General features: G+C 68.8%; 1 protein-coding gene across 3 annotated transcripts in view; it reads left to right on the forward strand.

Moving 5' to 3' along the window:
• PSD (pleckstrin and Sec7 domain containing) overlaps window positions 1–17,901 on the forward strand; it is a 49,922-nt gene extending 32,021 nt beyond the window's left edge. For all 3 annotated transcript variants that reach the window (XM_075934550.2, XM_075934548.2, XM_075934552.2), the window contains exons 11-17: window positions 11,545–11,588; window positions 12,664–12,842; window positions 13,642–13,712; window positions 14,232–14,389; window positions 14,785–14,929; window positions 15,360–15,503; window positions 16,318–17,901. In XM_075934550.2, coding sequence (XP_075790665.2) covers window positions 11,545–11,588; window positions 12,664–12,842; window positions 13,642–13,712; window positions 14,232–14,389; window positions 14,785–14,929; window positions 15,360–15,503; window positions 16,318–16,557 — 981 coding nt within the window. In that variant the 3' untranslated portion in view covers window positions 16,558–17,901. The remainder of the gene's footprint in view (window positions 1–11,544; window positions 11,589–12,663; window positions 12,843–13,641; window positions 13,713–14,231; window positions 14,390–14,784; window positions 14,930–15,359; window positions 15,504–16,317) is intronic.
• The last annotated feature ends 23 nt before the right edge of the window (window positions 17,902–17,924 follow it).

Raw genomic sequence — 17,924 nt, forward strand, 5'->3', positions numbered from 1 at the left:
GCCCCCAGAGCTGATGACCCATGAGTGTGGGGCTGCCCTCTCCCAGTAGTGCTGGAGGCGCTGTGTAAGCTGGCCTGGCTCAGCCCCTTGGCTCCTCCCAAGAGCGAGGCCTGGAGGAGCAGCAGCAGGGGGGCTGCTGGCTCTGTGCACCGGCAGCACAGGGAGGGCAGGATGGTCTAGTGGTTAAAGCAGAGGGGAGGTCGCCCGGAGTTCCCAGCACTGACTTGCTGTGTTACTGCCGGAGCGTCCCTGCCTCTAGAACCAGGCGCTTGGCTGCCAACACGGGGGAGGTGCTGGAGGAGGGCAGCGGCGCTGGGGGCCATGGCTCCAGGCAGGGCCTGCGACACAGCAGGAGGGGGCAGGGAGGGGGGGCGGCCGCAGCTCGCCAGCGACTGTGCCAGGCTGGGCCGGGCGCTGGTGACAGCAGCGCGATGGAGGCTGACTCACAGGCTGGCAGGAAGCTGGCCGCCTCCGCCTGGGAACAGGGGGCATTGGCGCCGGCTCCGCGGGGAGTGGCTGAGCGCTTGGGTGGGAAAGAACAGCCCCTGGTGCTGGCTGGGGCCCCGCCCCCTTGGGCCGTCTGCTGGGGGGGCTCGCCACTGCCCTCCCGTTACCTGGCCTGCCCCTGCTCCCGCTACTGTGCCCAGCGCCCGCAGGTGGTGCAGAGCACGGCGGAGGCGCCAGAGAAGCAGGGCCGTTCCAGGGGCCCGGCCAGATGGCTGGGTGTGCAGTTCGCAAGGGGGAGAAATCCCGGGGATTCTCCCTGGGGATTCTCCCGGCTCTGTGCTTGGCCCTGCCTGGGTTGCTCTGTGGTTCCAAAGCGCCGGTGCAGGGCCCAGCCCAGGCCTCGGGGCGCTGCGCAGGGAGCTCCAAGGGCTGCCTGGTCCCCTAGCTCCCCTCCTTGCTGGGTGCCCGGGCTCGCTCTGCCCTGTGCCAGCCCCAGCGGGACGCAGGTGCGACCCCGTTGGTGTCTGGGGTCCCGCCCAGGGCAGCGCTGGGACAATTTTGTCCGAACGCTGGAGCAGTCGAAGCCTCCTCCGGCGTCTCCCAGCGCTCGCCACGCCCCGTCCGGCAGGGGCAGCCTTGGCCGTTGCGGCTGATTTGGAGCCGGGGGAAGCGAACACAAACCCCCGAGATTCCAGGGACCCGAGGCCGGGGCAAGGGGCTTTCATCCCACGGGGCAGGCTCGCTCCCAGCGCCATTTCCGAGCCCTGGCAGGAGGGGTGCTGTGCGTGGCTGTGGGAGAGGGGGGTGTCCCAACATGCAGGGGCTTCTTGGGCTGCCCCAGGGAGCCTCTTGCAAGAGCCCCGAGGGCACGGTGGGCTCCCTCCTAGCCTACAGCTGCTCCTCAGCACTCGGTCGCTGGCGCAGGGCTGCCTGGAGACCACGGAGCCTAGTTATCCGTGACACACAGCTGCCTGGCTAATTATAGCGCCTCGGGCACCCACGGGGCTCGCCGGGGAGGGGAGGGGCTGGCTGACCTCCGAGGGGCTCGGCGGACAAGCCCCTAAGGGCTGCAGCGAGAGGGTGCAGGGGAAGGGCCACAGAAGCCACGCCAGTCCCACACCAGGGGCGTGCTGCACTTCCTAAGGACCTTTGGGGCCACAGCGAGGAGGGGCGCTGCTCCCCATTTCCGTCCATGGGGAGGGCTCCCGTCTTCTGCACCCCTCCTCACTAGCTGTGGCTCGGTGCTGTGCAGCCGTACACACGCGGTGCCGATCCCTGCCCCAAAGAACAGTGGGTCCCCGCCCCCTGGAGAGGCCCTGGCTGGACAAGCGCTGAGTATAAGGTGGGAGAGCGGCTGTAGCCAGCGAGACGGGGCAGGATGTGGTAACAGAGAAACACTGTAAGCCACATGGCCAGGACTGGTTCCCAGCTGTAGTTTGGGGGAGCGAGGCTTCTTTCCTGCAGACAGCTGGGACGTCCCCAGGAAGTGGGAGAACACCCTCCGTCAGCACCACCCATGCCCCACTCCCATCTTGTCTCCCATGAAAACTAAGGGAATTGACAGCCCAAAACTTGGCTAGGGTGCAGCCAGAGGTGGAGAGCTGTATGGAATGTCACCAGCTGTTAGATCAATGAAAAATAAAGTTTCAACTTACAAGAAGCCCCAACATTTGAAAGCATGGGAAAATCCCAGTTTAGGGAGACAAAACCCCCTTAACTCTGCCCCCTGGAGAAGCTCAACTCAGACCATGCTGGCCATATGAGAAACATTATAGAACCACCTGAATTCAAACACTTCTCTTTCGCCCATGCCAACTCCAGCCTCTTTTACTGATACGCCGCCAAGACCTCCTGCGTGCCTGCTCCCGGCTTGAGTAATGAGCAACCCTTCAGTCCCCTCGCCTCTCCCTGGGAGCAGGCCTGTGGCTGCTGTGGGCCAGCCACTAAGAGGAGCGCTGGCCACGGAGCCAGTCTAGCCACAGTGGAGACATGACGCCGGTTACAAGCCGAGCTGCTGCGGGCCCCGTTGCCGATACCCCACCGTAACAGTTAAGCTGTAGCCTTCGGCCTGCTCAGACTCCGGAGGGAGGAGTCCTCGATCCCAGGCCAACAAGGCTTCCCAACGAAACACAGCCAGGACGATGGGCTTGCTAGAATTGGTCTCAGGCTGGCTGGGGTGGGGGCGGCCGGAGATGCAGGGGGTCAGCCCCCATCCTCTGGACTCACCCCTGCGTTTCCTGCTTTGGAAATGTGGGGTTCCCTGGAGCCGAGTCTCGTTAGCCCCTGAACAAGCCATTCTCAGCTGGGTTTGCTCCTCAAGTGAGCCCCTTCCCCGAGGCCTGTGGCGGAGGCAGATGGCACCCTAACCCACACAGCCCCGGGGAGGAGGCCGGGCACCTCACTGGGCAGCTGGGGGCCTGGGAGGAGAGTGACCAACGTTGCATAGTAAGTCAGCGAGGAGAGGGAAGCAAACCCTGACTCCCAAAGCGGCACCTTACCCAGACCTCCCTTTCCTGCCCCGCACTAGTGTGTTCTCGCACGGCGCACGAGGGCCCTGCGGCTTCGCCCGCCGGGTGCCAGTGTGCCCAAGGGCCCAGCGTGCTCGCTGCTCTCTGCCGGCCAGCTGGTGGGGAAACTCCCCCTCTCGCCGCCCCCTTGCAGCAGGGAGAGCAGGACCCGCCCAGCTGCAGATGTATTCCCTCGGCCTTCACCTGGCTGCGGAGGAAGGGTGGCTGTGTGCTTAGGCCCCGGGCTGGCGTCGGGGAGCTGCAGGCTAATCCCCACCCAGTCCTCCTCAGCACCTCTGGGGCACCCCAGGAGTGGGCAGCTCTCTGTGACCAGGTGGGGGGCTGGCAGCTGCTCTGATGTGCGGCCCCGTGGGGCCAGCTGCCTGGTGGGAAGGGACAGAGTTCCCAAGTGCCCTGGGCAGAGTCCTGCTCCCTTTGTGTGCAGGCAGCCGGACACAGGCCTGAGCCATCACCGTGGCTACACGGACGCTCGCCGGCGTGGCACCGGTGGCAGAACGGGGCCTGCCGGCCCTCTGGGCCTGTTTCCTGCGTAGCTCTGCCGCCCGGGGCGTGCTCCGTGGCCATCGCTGCCGGGAGCCCTGGCTCCTGTGCCGGGACGTGGCAGGGGCCTGCCGCTCCTCCGGGGACACAGCCAGGTGCAGTCCTTGGTCCCCTGCCCACCAGGTCTGCAGCAGGTTGGGGTGCTGCTTGGGCGGGGCTCACACTGGTGAGCTGGACGGCCCGCCCTGCGCTGGCAGTGCTCACCTGCCGCTGCCCAGCGTCCCGTGTAATCTCTACAGCGGCATGGGCGCTCAGAGCCACGTCCTTGAGCCCTCCCGGCCGGGCCAGGCGGCTCCGACGAATGCAGGGGGCTCAGGCGCTGGCCACGTGCCGGTGCAAGCGGCTTAGGGCAGGACAGAGCCACGGCTGCTGCTGTGCCTGCCGGCGGAGGAGGTGCCGAAGCGCTGGGGCCCCACGGAGGTTCCAAGGAGACTCCCCTGTGGCACTGAACAGCAGCTGCCTCTGGGGAGACGTGGCAGCTGCTTACAGGACAGTCTGGGGCAGGAGGACGCCGAATACCGGAGCCCGTTATAGCGGCGGGGTGGACGGAGCCAGGCCGTGTTCATTCCGCGACGGAGCGGGAGAAGTGATGGAGCCCGGCGCGGGGCGGTAGCGCCCAGGGCCTAGGGACAGTGACGGAGGCTTCAGTCCTCCATCGCCCCAGGACACCGACCAGCAGCTGAAGCACTGATTGGAGCTGACCCGGAACACCCCTGGCTACTGAATCCCCGGCCCCCTTCCAGGAGCAGCCTTCCCAGGCTTGTCCTGCCCCGCGAGCGTGCGATGGAAGCCTAGGGGCACGGCCGGCTGGGCGCAGAGACCTCCTGGAGCCAGCTGGTGGTGGAGGGAGCTTGCCTGGCACTGCACGCAGGAGCCGCAGAGGGGAGCTCCGTGGCCTCCAGCCCTCCCTGGCAGGCCAGCGACCCGGGGCTGCTGTTGGTGCCAGCGAAGCCTGGAGCCCGCCCTGCTCGACGGGACCCGAAGGCTTTCGCATGCGGCCCAGGGGCGCTGAGGCCTGGTCTCTGGGACGACGGGGCTGGCACCGCTGCATAGTCTGTCGGGCTGGCCAAGTGACTGATGCAGACTGCGCGGACGGGCCCTGCCCAGCGCTGCATCAGGCGCCGGCCGGGAGGGCCCAGGGACTAGTGCCTGCTTTCGGAAGGCAGGTGCCCGGCAGATGCCCTGTGAAGGCGTCTCACACTGAGCCCTGCAACCCCCCCCCCCGCCAGCCTGGCCTCCCCGCCCCTCCCTGGGGGAGGAGGAAACGCGCTGTAGCCTTTGCCAGTGCCCGTCCTGCAGACGTCGAGGGGCGTTACAGCGCAGCTCTGCGGAAATCCCACGGGCGCTGCGCTCCCTTGGAGGCTCCTCCTCATGGCTGGCCCACGCCCTGTGACCACGGCCGTTGTCAGGGCGCCGGGCAGCATCTTGGGCAGCAGTTGCGGCAAATCGGTCCGGGCAGCAGCCGGGTCGGCCCAGCAGAGCAACGGCTGTCGCCAGCCTCCCGTCCTCGCCCAGCCCTGGGGCATGCCCGGGCCAGCCCACGTCTCCAGGCTTGGAGCTTCGCCAGCTCTGATCGCAGGAGAGGGGCGAGTCCCAGGCCTGCTGGGCACCCTCCCCCGAGACTCGCCCGGAGAGAGGCACCGTTGGGCCCAGGAAGGACGACCCCCTTCCCCGTGCGGCCCAGCGGGACAGCCCCCGCCTGACTTGTGTTACCGGGTTTGCCCAGACGCCTGGCCCTGCGGCCTGGCCCCACATGTTCCTTCCTTCCAGCCTCCCTGCCCTCTGCTCCAGCCCCAACCTCCCTTGGTCCCCCATCCCCTTCCCCCCATGTAGCCCTTGTCTGCTGCTTGTGATCCTGCCTCCTTCCTCTCCTCCAGCCCTGCCCCCCCCCCGCCTGACCACTCAGTACCCCCCTCACTGCCCCCCGGAGACACCCTGCCCTGCCTGATGGCTCACACCCCCCCCCATCACCATCCCCCCGACACCCCCTGCCCTGCCTGCTCACCCCCCCCACCGCCCCCCGACACCCCCTGCCCTGCCTGATGGCTCACACCCCCCCTCACCATCCCCGACACCCCCTGCCCTACCGCTCACTCCCCCCACCGCCCCCCGACACCCCCTGCCCTGCCTGATGGCTCACACCCCCCCTCACCATCCCCGACACCCCCTGCCCTACCGCTCACTCCCCCCACCGCCCCCCGACACCCCCTGCCCTGCCTGATGGCTCACACCCCCCCTCACCATCCCCCGACACCCCCTGCCCTACCGCTCACCCCCCTCACCACCCTCTGCCCTGCCTGACCGCTCAACCCGCTCCCCACCGCTCCAGCTCCGACACCCGCCGCCGAACAATCCCCCCTTCCCAGCGCTCCCCCCCCCCCCCGCATCTGCTCCTTTCCTCTGCCGCTCCCCCTTTCCCCGGCTTGGCTGCGCTCCCTTCCCCTGGCCCCGCTGCCGGCCCCCCCGCCCCTGAGCGAGCCGGCTCCCCCCGCCCAGCCGGGGAGCCATTGGCTGGCTGCTGCGAGGGGAATCGCGCTCCCCTGCCCGCCCGCCCGCCGAGCGCCCTCGCCATTGCGCGCACGGCCTGCGGCTGCGGCACGGAGCGCGCAGCCAGGGCCGCTTCAACAGGCTGCCGGCGAGAGCCCGCCCGGCCCCGCGCCCGGCACCATGATCGGCGTGAACAGCATCAACAGCAGCGCCGGGCGCCTGCGGTCCCGCTCCATGTGCTCCGTGCGCTACGGCCGCAACTACCGCGGCGTGGAGACCTTCTGCTACGGCTGGCCCCAGCGCTCCCGCACGCTCAAGCCCGTGCTCTACACCGACCTGGTGGTCAGCCGCCTGCAGAGCCGCCGCAAGAAGAAGCCGGTAAGAGGCGGGGGCCGCCCTTGGAACCGGCGCGAGACCCCTCCCCGGGGGTCCTGGGTGCGCGCTTCGGGGCCTGCGTCGTGCGCCCGGCCCCGCTCCTCGCCGTGCGCTCTCCCCCTGCGCGCCCGCCCCCAGCCGGCCGCCGAGAGCGCATCCCCCGCCCCCTGGCGTGGGGGTCCAGGGCTGTCGGGCCCCGCTTGCGGCGCCCGACAGCTGGAGGCGAGGGGCGGTTCTGTGCCACGATGAAAGCTCCAGGCTTCAGCCCCGTGGGACCCGCCTTCCCGTCCCACTCCCTGCGCGCAGGCTGGGCTGCCGCCCCCGGCGGAAAGGCGCGGGGGCTGCCGGCTCGGGAGCGCCTGTCCGGTGGGGTGTGTAGCCGCCGCGTGCCCTTGCCCCTGCCCCCTGGGCAACGCCGGGAATGGCCTGCAGGCGCGGGCAGGCAGCACCGTCCCCGCAGAGGGCCCTGCGAGCAGCCCCCTGCCCCCAGGCCCCTCCCGCCAGCCAGGGCCCCACGTGGCAGGGAGACTGGGAACAGCTCGGCGGGGCTGGGAGTTTGGGTTCCTCTGCCACCCGCCAGTCGGGCAGGAAAGGTGCATGGCAGGGGAGGGTCTGTAAGAGATCCAGCCCCGTCAGTCCGCCCCCCATCTGGCTAAGGCCGCAGAGTCCCCGGGCATGCAGGGTGGCAGCCAGCACGCTGGGCACTGGGCTGGGAGCCTGGGGTACTGCAGCCCCCGGGCACCCCTAGTTCCCATGCCCATGGAAAGGAGGGCGGTTTGCTTAGGCCACAAGGTGAAAGGAAGGAGGTTGGCGCTGCGGAGATGCTCCTTGTGAGTGTAGTCTGGGCTCGGGCTGGGACGCTGGGGAGGAGCCCGGGGTCAGGGTGTCACTGCCCTTGCCAAAGACAGACGCGGGGGGAAGCCTTCTGACAAGGGGCAGCCTCACCCCAGAACGGTGCCCAGCTGCGCCGAGGAAGGGGGGTGACCCCCCGGGCACGGCCTGGCGGTGACGCATCCCGTCAGGGCCCCACGCAGCATCGGGGCAGGCCGCAGCCGCGTCATGTGGTGACACACCCAGCCGTCACCAGGCACTCGGGCCACCTGGCACAGATCCCCCGCGCTTTGCGCTTTGCCTCCTACACGCTGCCGATGGTGCAGCTGCCGGATCAGCGCGCGAGGAGGGGAAGGGTCCCGGGAGCGCTGGGCTGGGAACGTGACTCCTGACCCTCTTCGCAAGCTGGCGTGGGCATGACGACTAGCGCTGCAGCCACTGCAGGGTGGGAGCCACGGACGCCGCGTGGCACAGGGGGGTGGCAGGATGGGGCCAGGCACCTCCCAAGCCACATGTACACACACACTGTGTGGGTGTGGGTGTGGGCGCGTGCACCCTGTGCCTGTGTATGGTCATGGGGGCAGTTCTCCACTGAGGTGCCCGTAAGAGCAGGGAATAGGGTTGAGGAGGGGAGCCAGGACTTGGTACACCCGCAGGGCAGGCGCAGGGTGACCACGAGTCAGGAATGGACCGGAGCTGCAGCGAGGGGATAGGGAAGAGAGCGGCTAGGCCAGGCCAGGCGGAGATGGGGCCAGCCCCCGTCTCAGGACAGCAGGTGTCTCGCGCTGCCCCAATGCTGCCGGGCTCTGAGCTTCGCCACGCGCCGGGGGGCTTGGGAGGTGCGCCCAGCTGGGCTCCGGTCCTGCGGAGAAGGGCAGAGCCCAGGCGGGAGCTCAGGTGGCGAGATGCGCCCGGGCACGCAGACCGGAGGGATCTCTGCAGGGAGGGCTCTGTGTCACTGCCACAGCTCCTTTGCAGCAAGGCCAAGGCCGCTGCCCCAGGAGGCTGATGGCTCTACCGAGCTCCGACACCAGCAACTAAACCAGAGCCGGCCGGAGCCCCGTGGGACCGCTCCAAGGCCTGGGAGGGGTTAATTCTCGGTGAGGCAGAGCGTGCCGGAGCTGTGTGTGTGTGCGGGGGGGAGAGCCGGGTTCAGGGCCTGCCCCCAGCGGGGCCTGGTTCCCTGTCTGGGGCAACTTTGAGGCTAGTGGGCAGCGTTTCAGGGGCGGCGAGAAGCTCGGTATTCCCATCGGGGATGTACGCGACGAGTCGCTTCCCCCTCCTTGCTGCCTCTGTCAGAGAGAGGCAGTGGGGGGCGGGGAGGGGGGAGCAGGAGCCAGCGCTGGGACAAGCCGGCTTAAAGCCAGTTCCCCCAGCACCGTCTCCGCGGGGGGACAGAGGCGCAGCAGGGGACCGGGCGAAAGTGGCAATCGGCCGATTCCCAGCTCGCGCCTGGTTCCCTCTGCTGCCCTTCAGCCTGGAATACTTGGAAAGGGCAGAGCTGCAGCGGGGCTGGGAGCTAACCCCACTGTGGCTCTGCAGTCCCCCCGCCCCCACATTATCAACTAATCGACTAGTCGATGGAAGTCCCATCGACTAGTCGATTAGCTGATTAAACGCCATTTAACACCCCTGATTCCCACCCCTGTGCCCCAGGCCTCCCGCTGGTTAACGTGCCCTACCTTGCTGGGACGGCCACGCTGCATCTTTCCTCCCCCGCCCACTGCCCGCACTGCCACGCCTCCCCTCGCTCCTTGTGCATGGAACAGCTGCTCCTTCGCTGGCCCTTCCGAGAGTTCACAGATCCTCCTGGGGCCCGGCTGCTCCCAATTCAGTGCCCGGCTGGGCCAGAGCTGCGGCCTGGCCACCCTGCTGGGAGTTTGCAGGGAGCAGCTGGAGCAGGAAGGCCTCTCATCAGCCCTGGTCAGAGCATCCCCCGTCGTCTCCGGAGCCGTTCAAATCTGCAGCCAGATGCATTTACCCAGAATGCCTCCTGGTGGATGGCTACGCAGCCCTCCCTCCCTTGCATGCTCTCCCGGGATCCCCGGGGCATTTCTCGCCATTGCTCTGCCAGCAGCCACCTGAGTTTCCAGGCCACGCCCTCTCCAGGCCACGCCCTCTCCAGACCACGCCCTCTCCAGGCGCCTTCTGGCCCCTGGTGCCTTATCTGAGGCTTTGGGGGCACGGCCGAGTCTCCCAATCTCTCTGGCTCTGCTTCTCTCAGCCCCTCCGAGCCGGGGCTCTCCCCCTTGAGTCTGGCTCTGGCTCTGGCTCTTGGCACCCCGGGATGGAAACTCAGCGTCTCAACCCCTTGCCAATCGGCACCAGCCCGGGCTGCAAGGGTCTGAGCAGCCCTAAACTTCTCCAGAGCGCTGCGGGTGGCTGGCCCGAGGTCCGTCTGGACACGTTGCTGGTCTCTGCTCAGGGAAGGCTTTGCCTGCAGCGGATGGATCTGCCCACACAGAGGAGTGATGGGGATGGCTTCTCAATTGATCCAAAAAAAAAATCAAACCTGCATTGACTTCGCCAGTGAATTGGACTGCAAACCTGGTCCTTCTTGGGGGAACCTCTGCGAGCTCCGTGCACCTTGCCTGGGCAGGGCTGGCTTTGGCTTTGGCTTTGGCGCCAATGGGGATGGAGCCGTTTCTCTGGAGCCGTTCGTCCCTCTGGATCCCAGCCTGTAGCCCAAACCCTGCGATCCACGCAGCTTGCACTGCATCCAGGGGGCTAGTATCAGGACAGAGCTGGAGCAGAACCTGAGGCTGTGGCCCTGTAGAAATGACAATCTCCGTCTTTCCCCCGTGAGACGCAGACCCCAGCAGCCCTTCCGCGTCGGCCGCGCACCCGAAGAGCGGGCCCAGAAGTGACGTTTCCGGAGGCGGGACGTGAATTACCCAGGCTGGGAATTGCCCCGACATTCACATCCACATGGTGTAGAAAACGCTCTCGGCTCTTTGACATGCACAGCTGAACACCAGCGTCCCAGCGCCGCCCCACACGCTGTCCCAGGGCAGGGATTCACTGCTGACAAGGGAGTGGGGGCAAGGCCCCTGCACGGGCCCGGCCACAGCTTGGTGATCCCTCAAAGGCCTGTGGGGACCCCCAGACCCCAGTATTATTGCTCAGCCAAGAGCAGGCCCAGAGACGCCCATCCTACCCTTTGCTTGCCCATTGCTTGCCCTGACTGGTGAGCCCTGCTGTGGCCATGTGCTTGTGTGGGTGTTGGGGAGTCGTGGCTTGTGACTGGGGTTGGCAGTGGCCCCTGAGGGCAAGGAGTGGGTCATTTCTGCTTGTGCAGCACCTAGTGCAAGAGGGAGCCCGGTGAGATCGGGGCCGTGCGGCTACTCGCACAGGTCTGCCCCGGGCTGGGCGTGCGAACGTGAGCCCCGAGCTGTGACAGCCGGGCCAGGAAGTGTTCAGACCCGCCCAGCCCCGAGGCGGCGGCAGAGCCCGGTACAGCGACCATGGCACAGCTGTAGTGCTTTTCCTCTGCTACGTGCTGCTGCTAGACCTCACCGCCCCTCCAAGTAGGTCAGGGGGCCCGGAGGAGTGGGGAAGAGACCTGTCTGGCTACACACTGAGTTAGTGGCAGACCCTGGCGTGGCCCCAGCGGTAGGTGCCCACGTAGCCGGGACGTGGGCGGAGCAGCCAAAGAGAAGGCCCCTGTTCCACTGAAGCCAGGGGTGGGAGATGGGCTGTTCAGCACTCCAGGGCGTGGCCACGCGGTGGGCGTGGCTTACAAAAGAGGCGTGTCCAGGGCTAACCAACCTGTGTGCAGGATCCACCCCTGGGCTGTCCTGTAGCTTCCCCCTGCTTCTGCGCCGGCCACGGGTACCGCCGCTTGCCCGAGGCAGCACCGCCCCGCCCCCGGCTCTCTGCGCCCCCCGGCCGGAGTCAGGCGGCTCCAGCGTCCCCCCAAACAGCCTGTTTCCTGCAGCTCGCGCCGCCCGGCGCCCCCCCGTTAGACGCCCTGCGCTGCTCGGCGGGCCAGGCCCTCGGCCCGGTGTGTCTGCGGGACTTGTGCAAGGTGCATTGTCCCGGGCCAGGCAGCGGGAGGCGCTGGGGGCCAGGCTGTCCCCGTGTGCGCTGGGGGGCTAGGCAGCGCCATTCCCTGGTCCCCTGCTGCCTCGCCCGCGCCTCCTCCCAGCCTCAGAGCTGCCCTCCCGCACCAAACAGCCGCACTGGTGCCAGCCAGGGAGTGGCCGGCCCCAGCTCCTGTCCCCCCCGGGCACAGGGACTCCCCCACCCTGAGCGCACCCCCTTTGGGGCTGGGGGTGAGGGCTTGGGGGGGCAGCACACAGCGGCCCGGCTGACTGCTCTTCTGCTCTCTCCCCAGGCGCTGTATGGCTCCATCAAGAACGAGAAGCTGCAGTGGGCCATGTGAGTAGCGCCCCGGCCGTAGGCCGGCCTCTCTCGCTTGTGGGGGGCGCTGCCCCAGAGCGCCGGGCAGCACGGACACCCAGCCCCTTCAGAGCCTCCTCCTTGCTTTGCCTGTGGGCCGCGGGGCCCTGGAGGGCGGATGCCTCCGAGCGGGGCCAGAGCAAGGGCTGCCCCTTCCCCACGGCCAGGAAGGGCTCAGCGCAGGGCCAGCGCCCGGGCAGCCAGCTCAGTGGGGGGGCCGTGCCCCTCGCCCACACCGGCAGCAGGCTCGGCTCTGCCACGTGCGGCCGGCTCTGCGCCGACGCAGCTGTCATGGCGACGCCGGCAGCTGCCGAGGGTTTAATTAGCAGCGCTGGGCTTGTGAGGAGGAGGCAGGCGGCGGAGCGGGGCTCCCACCTCTGTGCAGGGGGGTGGCGGCAAGGAGCCCGGAGCATGATTCACGGTGCCCGCCTCCCTTGCCAGCTGGCTGGCGGCTCCTTCCGCCCGCACAGGCCCCTCCTGGCCTGCTCCCCCAGGCCTGAAGGGACATGCCAGGCTGCCCCCCGCCCTCAGCCCCTTCCCCCATGGCTACTAGGGTCCTAATGGGCACCCATCCGGCTCCAGGCCAGCTGCCCCTCCCCCCGTGGAGTGGGGCTCCGTGGGGCCCGCTGCTCCTCTGAGGGGGGCAGGGCTGGAGTTTTTCCGGGGATCTGCCCCCCGCTTGCTGTGAGAAGGGGGCGTGAGGCCCATCGCCACAGGTCCAGATGGCCGCCTGGCATGGCACTGGCCAGACCCAGCTCACTAGGCTGCAGCCTGGGCCTGGCACATTCTCCTAGCCAAAGTGGGGCACTGGCCGGCAAGCACCTCCCTGTCAGGTGGGGGGGGCCATGCTGACCCCCATGGAGACTGGCCTGAGCCCCCCACCCAGCGGAGACCTGGTGTGAGAGCTGCCAGCCTGGCAGAGCCCGAAGGGGGAGGGCGGGAGCGGTGGTGACGTGAACGGCCTCCCCCTCACCCCACGTGGCTCGGCTCGTGGGCCGGGCGGGCAGGGGGTCCGGCCCTGGTGCTGCTGACCCTGCCGCACTGTGCCCCACAGCGACGAGGAGGAGCTGAGGAAGTCCCTCTCCGAGCTGGCCGACCCCAACCCCAAAGCCATCAAGCGCATCAGCAGCGGCAGTAACCCGTTCCTGGACTTCTCGCAGGACTCCAGCATCGCCACCTACAAGCACGGCCTGCTGGTGCGCAAGAGCCATGCCGAGCCCGACTGCAAGAAGAGTAGGTGCCCGGCGGGGCGGGGGGAACCGCTCCCCGGCAGGCTCTGGGGCGCTGTGAGCTAGGGATGGAACTGACTAGTCGACGAGTGACTTGACTCGTTCCCCCCCCACCTCTATCAGAGAGAGGCAGCAATGGGGGGGGGGGAGCCGGCTTAGAAGCACCATTTCGGGGGGGCGGGGGGCAGGCGACCAGGCATGAGCTAGGACAGCTGGTTCCCGGCTCATGCCTGGGCTCCCCTGCTGCACTTCAGCCTTTTTAAGAGCCTGGCAGCTCCTAATACATTTAAAAGGCAGAGCCACAGCAGGGCTAGCTCCTGGGGCCGGGAGTAACCCCCCTGCGGCCCTGCAGTTCCCCCCCCATCGACTAGTCAATTAGCTGATTAAGTGCCAGTTAACATCCCTGGCCAGAGCCAGCGGGCTGGGGGTCGCAGTGCATGCCGTCCCTCTCCCCCCATGGCTCATGCTGTCGTCATCCCCCCCTCCCTCCACCGTGGCTCATGCTAATCCCAGCCCGGCTGAGGCTGCCGTGAGCTGATTAGAGGCTGGCCGCATTTTCTGCATCTGCTGCTGGGCGTAGAAGTGCCTGGCAGGAAACGGTGCCTGCCTCCGCTTCCTCTAAACAGTGCCCCAGCTGCCTGGCAGCAGCCCCAGGGAGCAGCCCCCAGGGGAGGGCCCAGCTCGGGAGCGAGCACCGCGGGAGAGCTGCCCGTCCCTGGGGCGGGTGGGCGGGCATGGCGCTGGCTGCGGTGCAGTGCACATGGCTCTGATGTTCCACTGATGCTGCTTCTCTTCCTGGCCAGCCCCCCGCGGGAAGCGAGGCTGGAAGAGTTTCCACGCCATCCTGAAGGGAATGATCCTCTACCTGCAGAAGGTACGGCGCAGCGAGACCCTCCCGGCCGCCCCAGGGCAGAGCCTGAAGTCAGGCTGAGTCCTAGGAGCCAGGCTGGCCCCCTGCCCTGCTCCCCTGGCTTGGGGGGCCCTGCCGCAGCGATCGACAGGTCCGGCCCAGGCCCCTTCCCCTGCCTGATGCTGGGCACTAGCCGGGACCATGGCCCAGGCCAGGGCGAGCCGTCCCCAGCGAGGCAGCAGTGCTGCTTTCCCACGGCTGTTGTCAGAGCGTGCCGGAGGCCCAGCCCACCGAGTGACGCTCCAGCTGGCCTTGGGCCCGTGGGTGCAGCCGCAGCAGCCGTCCCCCTCCCCGGCACTGGGCTAGCAGCGCATGGAACGGCCTCCCGGGGCCACGCGGTGCAGGGGGCCCCAGCCAGCTCGGGCAGGCACCAAGCACGAGCCCTGGGCACTGGCCGAGGCCCTCGCGCCTGCTGCGCCCGGCGGCCCCGGTGGCTCCCCCTCCAGCGGCCCCTGGCTCACCTGTCCCCGCCTGGGCCTGCAGGAGGAGCACAAGCCCGGGAAGCCCCTGGCGGAGGAGGAGCTGAAGAACGCCATCAGCATCCACCACGCGCTGGCCACGCGGGCGTCCGACTACAGCAAGCGGCCCAACGTCTTCTACCTCAGGACGGCCGAGTGGCGCGTCTTCCTCTTCCAGGCCCCGTGAGTAGCCGGCGCGGCGCCCGGCCGCTCCTGGGCACAGGCCAGCGCGGGCTGGGGGGGGCGTTCCTCGGGGGGTTCCCCAGCTAGCTGTCCCCGGGAGCAGGCCTGTGGCGCCCCCTCCTGGCTGAGGGCACCTTCCCGCTTTCCAGGCACACAGCAGATGGGGTGCAGGGAGGGGCGCTCGGCACCCCCTTTTGCCATGGCAACCCCCCCCCGGCCAGGCCTTGTCCGCTTACACAGCAAGATGGACGCCAGCGGGGTTGTGGGCACCACGTACTGTGCTGGGGGCAGACACTGGCCGTGGAGGCCCAGGGCTGGCAGCGTCCCTGTGGGGGGGGGGGAAGGGGGGGCGCAGCTGTGGGGCCGGGGCTCAGGCCTTGGCCGTGTCCCCGCAGGAACACGGAACAGATGCACTCCTGGATCACGCGCATCAACGTGGTGGCAGCCATGTTCTCCGCCCCCCCCTTCCCCGCGGCCATCGGCTCCCAGAAGAAGTTCAGCCGGCCCCTGCTGCCCAGCTCTGCCACCAGGCTGTCCCAGGTACCGGGGGGCGGGGGCTGGGGTTGTTGAATAACCAGCGGGGGGGGCGATGGGGTCACTCGAGGCCGGCGCTGCCAGGGGGCTCCCAGGGCAGGGGCGGGGCAGCGAGGCGAGGGGCCCGGCCGCGCAGGAAAGGGAGCAGGCTGTGCCTGGGGGGATGACAGGCTGCGTCTCCCGCTGTTCCCCAGAGCGAGGGGGGAATGGCGGGGCGCTGAGCAGCAAGGGGCCGGCCCACTGGGAGGGTGGGGGTGGGAACGTGTTTGTTCAGGCTGCTGCGAGAACGGCGACGTGGCCGGGCGTGTGCTCTGGGGCCCCCCCCCCCCCCCGGGCCCTGCAGCGGTTCCGGTGCGAGAGACGGGCTAGGTGTGAGGTGGGGCTGGGCGGGGCTGGCTGGGGAAGGCCACTGACCCCCCGCCCCGCCCCGCCCCAGGAGGAGCAGGCGAAGAGCCACGAGTCCAAGTTCAAGGCCATGGCGGCGGAGCTGGTGGAGCATCGCTCCTCACTGCCGGAGAAGAAGGTGAAGGGCAAGGAGTACGAGGAGCTGAAGCAGAAGGAGGAGTACCTGGAGTTCGAGGTGAGGGGGGCTCTGCCTGCCGCCCCCAGCTCGGCTCCAGCTGCTGAGACCTCGCCCGGCCTAGGGCCCGTGCCATGGAGTGCTCCAGCACCCTCCCTGCCCCCAGCTCCTCTGCCCCCCGAGGGCCCAGGCACAGGGCCAACATGGCTGAGGCTGGGGCCCAGGCCCCCAGGAAACGGAGGGGGGGGTCATTCCACTGCATTTTTAATCCCATCTGAATTACGGAGAAGCACCCAGATGTCTCGTGCATGGAGGGGGGATGAGCCGGGCTGCCTTCGGGGGCAGTGCCACGCCACAGCCAGGGGGGCGGAGGGGCGAGCCGGGCTGCCTTTGGGGGCAGTGCCACGCCACAGCAGGGGGGCGGAGGGGCGAGCCGGGCTGCCTTCGGGGGCAGTGCCACGCCACAGCCAGGGGGGCGGAGGGGCGAGCCGGGCTGCCTTTGGGGGCAGTGCCACGCCACAGCAGGGGGGCGGAGGGGCGAGCCGGGCTGCCTTCGGGGGCAGTGCCACGCCACAGCCAGGGGGGGCGGAGGGGCGAGCCGGGCTGCCTTTGGGGGCAGTGCCACGCCACAGCCAGGGGGGGCGGAGGGGCGAGCCGGGCTGCCTTTGGGGGCAGTGCCACGCCACAGCCAGGGGGGGCGGAGGGGCGAGCCGGGCTGCCTTCGGGGACAGTGCCACGCCACAGCAGGGGGGCGGAGGGGCGAGCCGGGCTGCCTTCGGGGACACTGCCACGCCACAGCAGGGGGTAGAGGGGAGGGGCCAAGGCTGCGCCCGCCGCCCTATGTCTCTCACCCGCCTCCTGCGCTTGCCTGCAGAAGACGCGCTACGGCACCTACGCCATGCTGCTCCGGGCCAAGCTGAAGGCGGGCTCCGAGGACCTGGCGGCCTTCGAGGCCACGCTGTTCGACGCGGCCATCAGCGAGGAGGACAGCCTCAAGAAAGCCCGCTCCAGCCCCTCCCTCCACCTGGAGCTGGCCAGCGCCGGCCCCAAGGTGAGGCGCAACGTGTCGGAGCGCAGCGCCCGCCCGCCCGCCGGCAGCCTGCAGAAATCCTAGAGGGGCTGCGCCTCGCCAGACCGGCCCCGGGGCAGCGGGACCCTGCATGACTCCATCCTGCGTGGGCACAAGCCATGGGGCTGAGCGCTCCCACCCCACCACCAGCAGGCACCCGGCCAGCTCAGCATGGAACCAGAGCCCTGCGCAGGGCCGGCCCCAGCCTCAGGGGCTCTCGCTACAGGACTTCGCCCCCCAAGGCCCCATGCCATGAACTGGGTGCAGGGGCCGAGCCGGGACCAGCCCCCAGCCAGCGCCTGAGCTCCCTTAGTCAGTGTGAAACGCCGCGCCTGGCCAGGCAGGCCGGGGAGACCACGCTGGGGCTTTTCTCCCGCCACGCGCTGGCTGCCCTGCGGCTGGGTTCTCAGGCTGGAACGGTTTTGTGATACAGTTTTGCACTTTTTAGTACCGGCCTGTGCGGATTTGCAGGTGCACGGAGACGCCGGTTGGGACCTGGCACGGACCCCCCAAGAGTCCTCCAGCGTGTTTCCGAGCGAGGCTGCGTGACGGGGGCGCCCAAGGCCCAACCCCACCCCAGCTCCCGCCCAGCACTAGTTTTCTGTTGCACAGAGGAGCTGGCTAGTCCTTGCCCGCCCCACGGGCGCGGCAGGCACCCCCTTGGCACCAGCTGGCACCTGCCCCCCCCACTGAGCTGGCACCAGTGCCCAAAAGCGCACCCTGGGGAGGAGGGTGCCAAGCAAACTGGCTGCCCCCTCCCGCGCCGGGAGGAGCGCTGTGGCCCCTTGCCTAGCTGGACTAGCAGGGGCAGCAGGGGCAGGAGGGGCACAGCTGGGGGGGAAGCAGGGTTCTCTACAGCTCCCAGGAGAACTGGATTTCATCCTGCGCCCCCAACTCCAGCCGGAAAGGGCTCAGCCAGGCCTCCCCCAGTGGCCCTGTGCCTCCCGGAGCACGGAGCCAAGGCAGCAGGGAGGGGACGGGCCAGCCGGGGAGCCTCTGCCCCCAGCTCCAGTAGGGACCGGAGGCTGCTCTGGGCGCCACAGCTGTGACCCAAGCCGCTGGGGGCTGGGGCTGCATGGGCACAGCGGCTCCCCCAGGGCCGTGGCGAAGGGCAGGAGGCCGCCCCTGCCCCCGCCCGACTGTGAATGTGGCTCTTTTTACTCTGCTCTTTCGAGCCGACTGCAAAAAATCTTTGTACAGCTTCTTCCATGCGGTACTGAAGTAAAACCTGCTCTGAAGTGGCTGGGCCGGGCTCCATTCTTCCCCCACCAGGAGCAGGGAGCCAGCTCTGGCCGATGGGCCAACGCCTCCCCCACGGGGCAGGGGTGGTACAGGGACCCTGCATGCAACTCGGGGGTTGGCCCCTCTGCCTACAACCTTAGGGAAACTGAGGCAGGGGCAAAGGGACTCAA

The sequence above is a fragment of the Pelodiscus sinensis genome, chromosome 8 (assembly GCF_052426305.1).
Source record: "Pelodiscus sinensis isolate ZL-2025 chromosome 8, ASM5242630v1, whole genome shotgun sequence".
Classification (NCBI taxonomy): Eukaryota; Metazoa; Chordata; order Testudines; family Trionychidae; genus Pelodiscus; species Pelodiscus sinensis.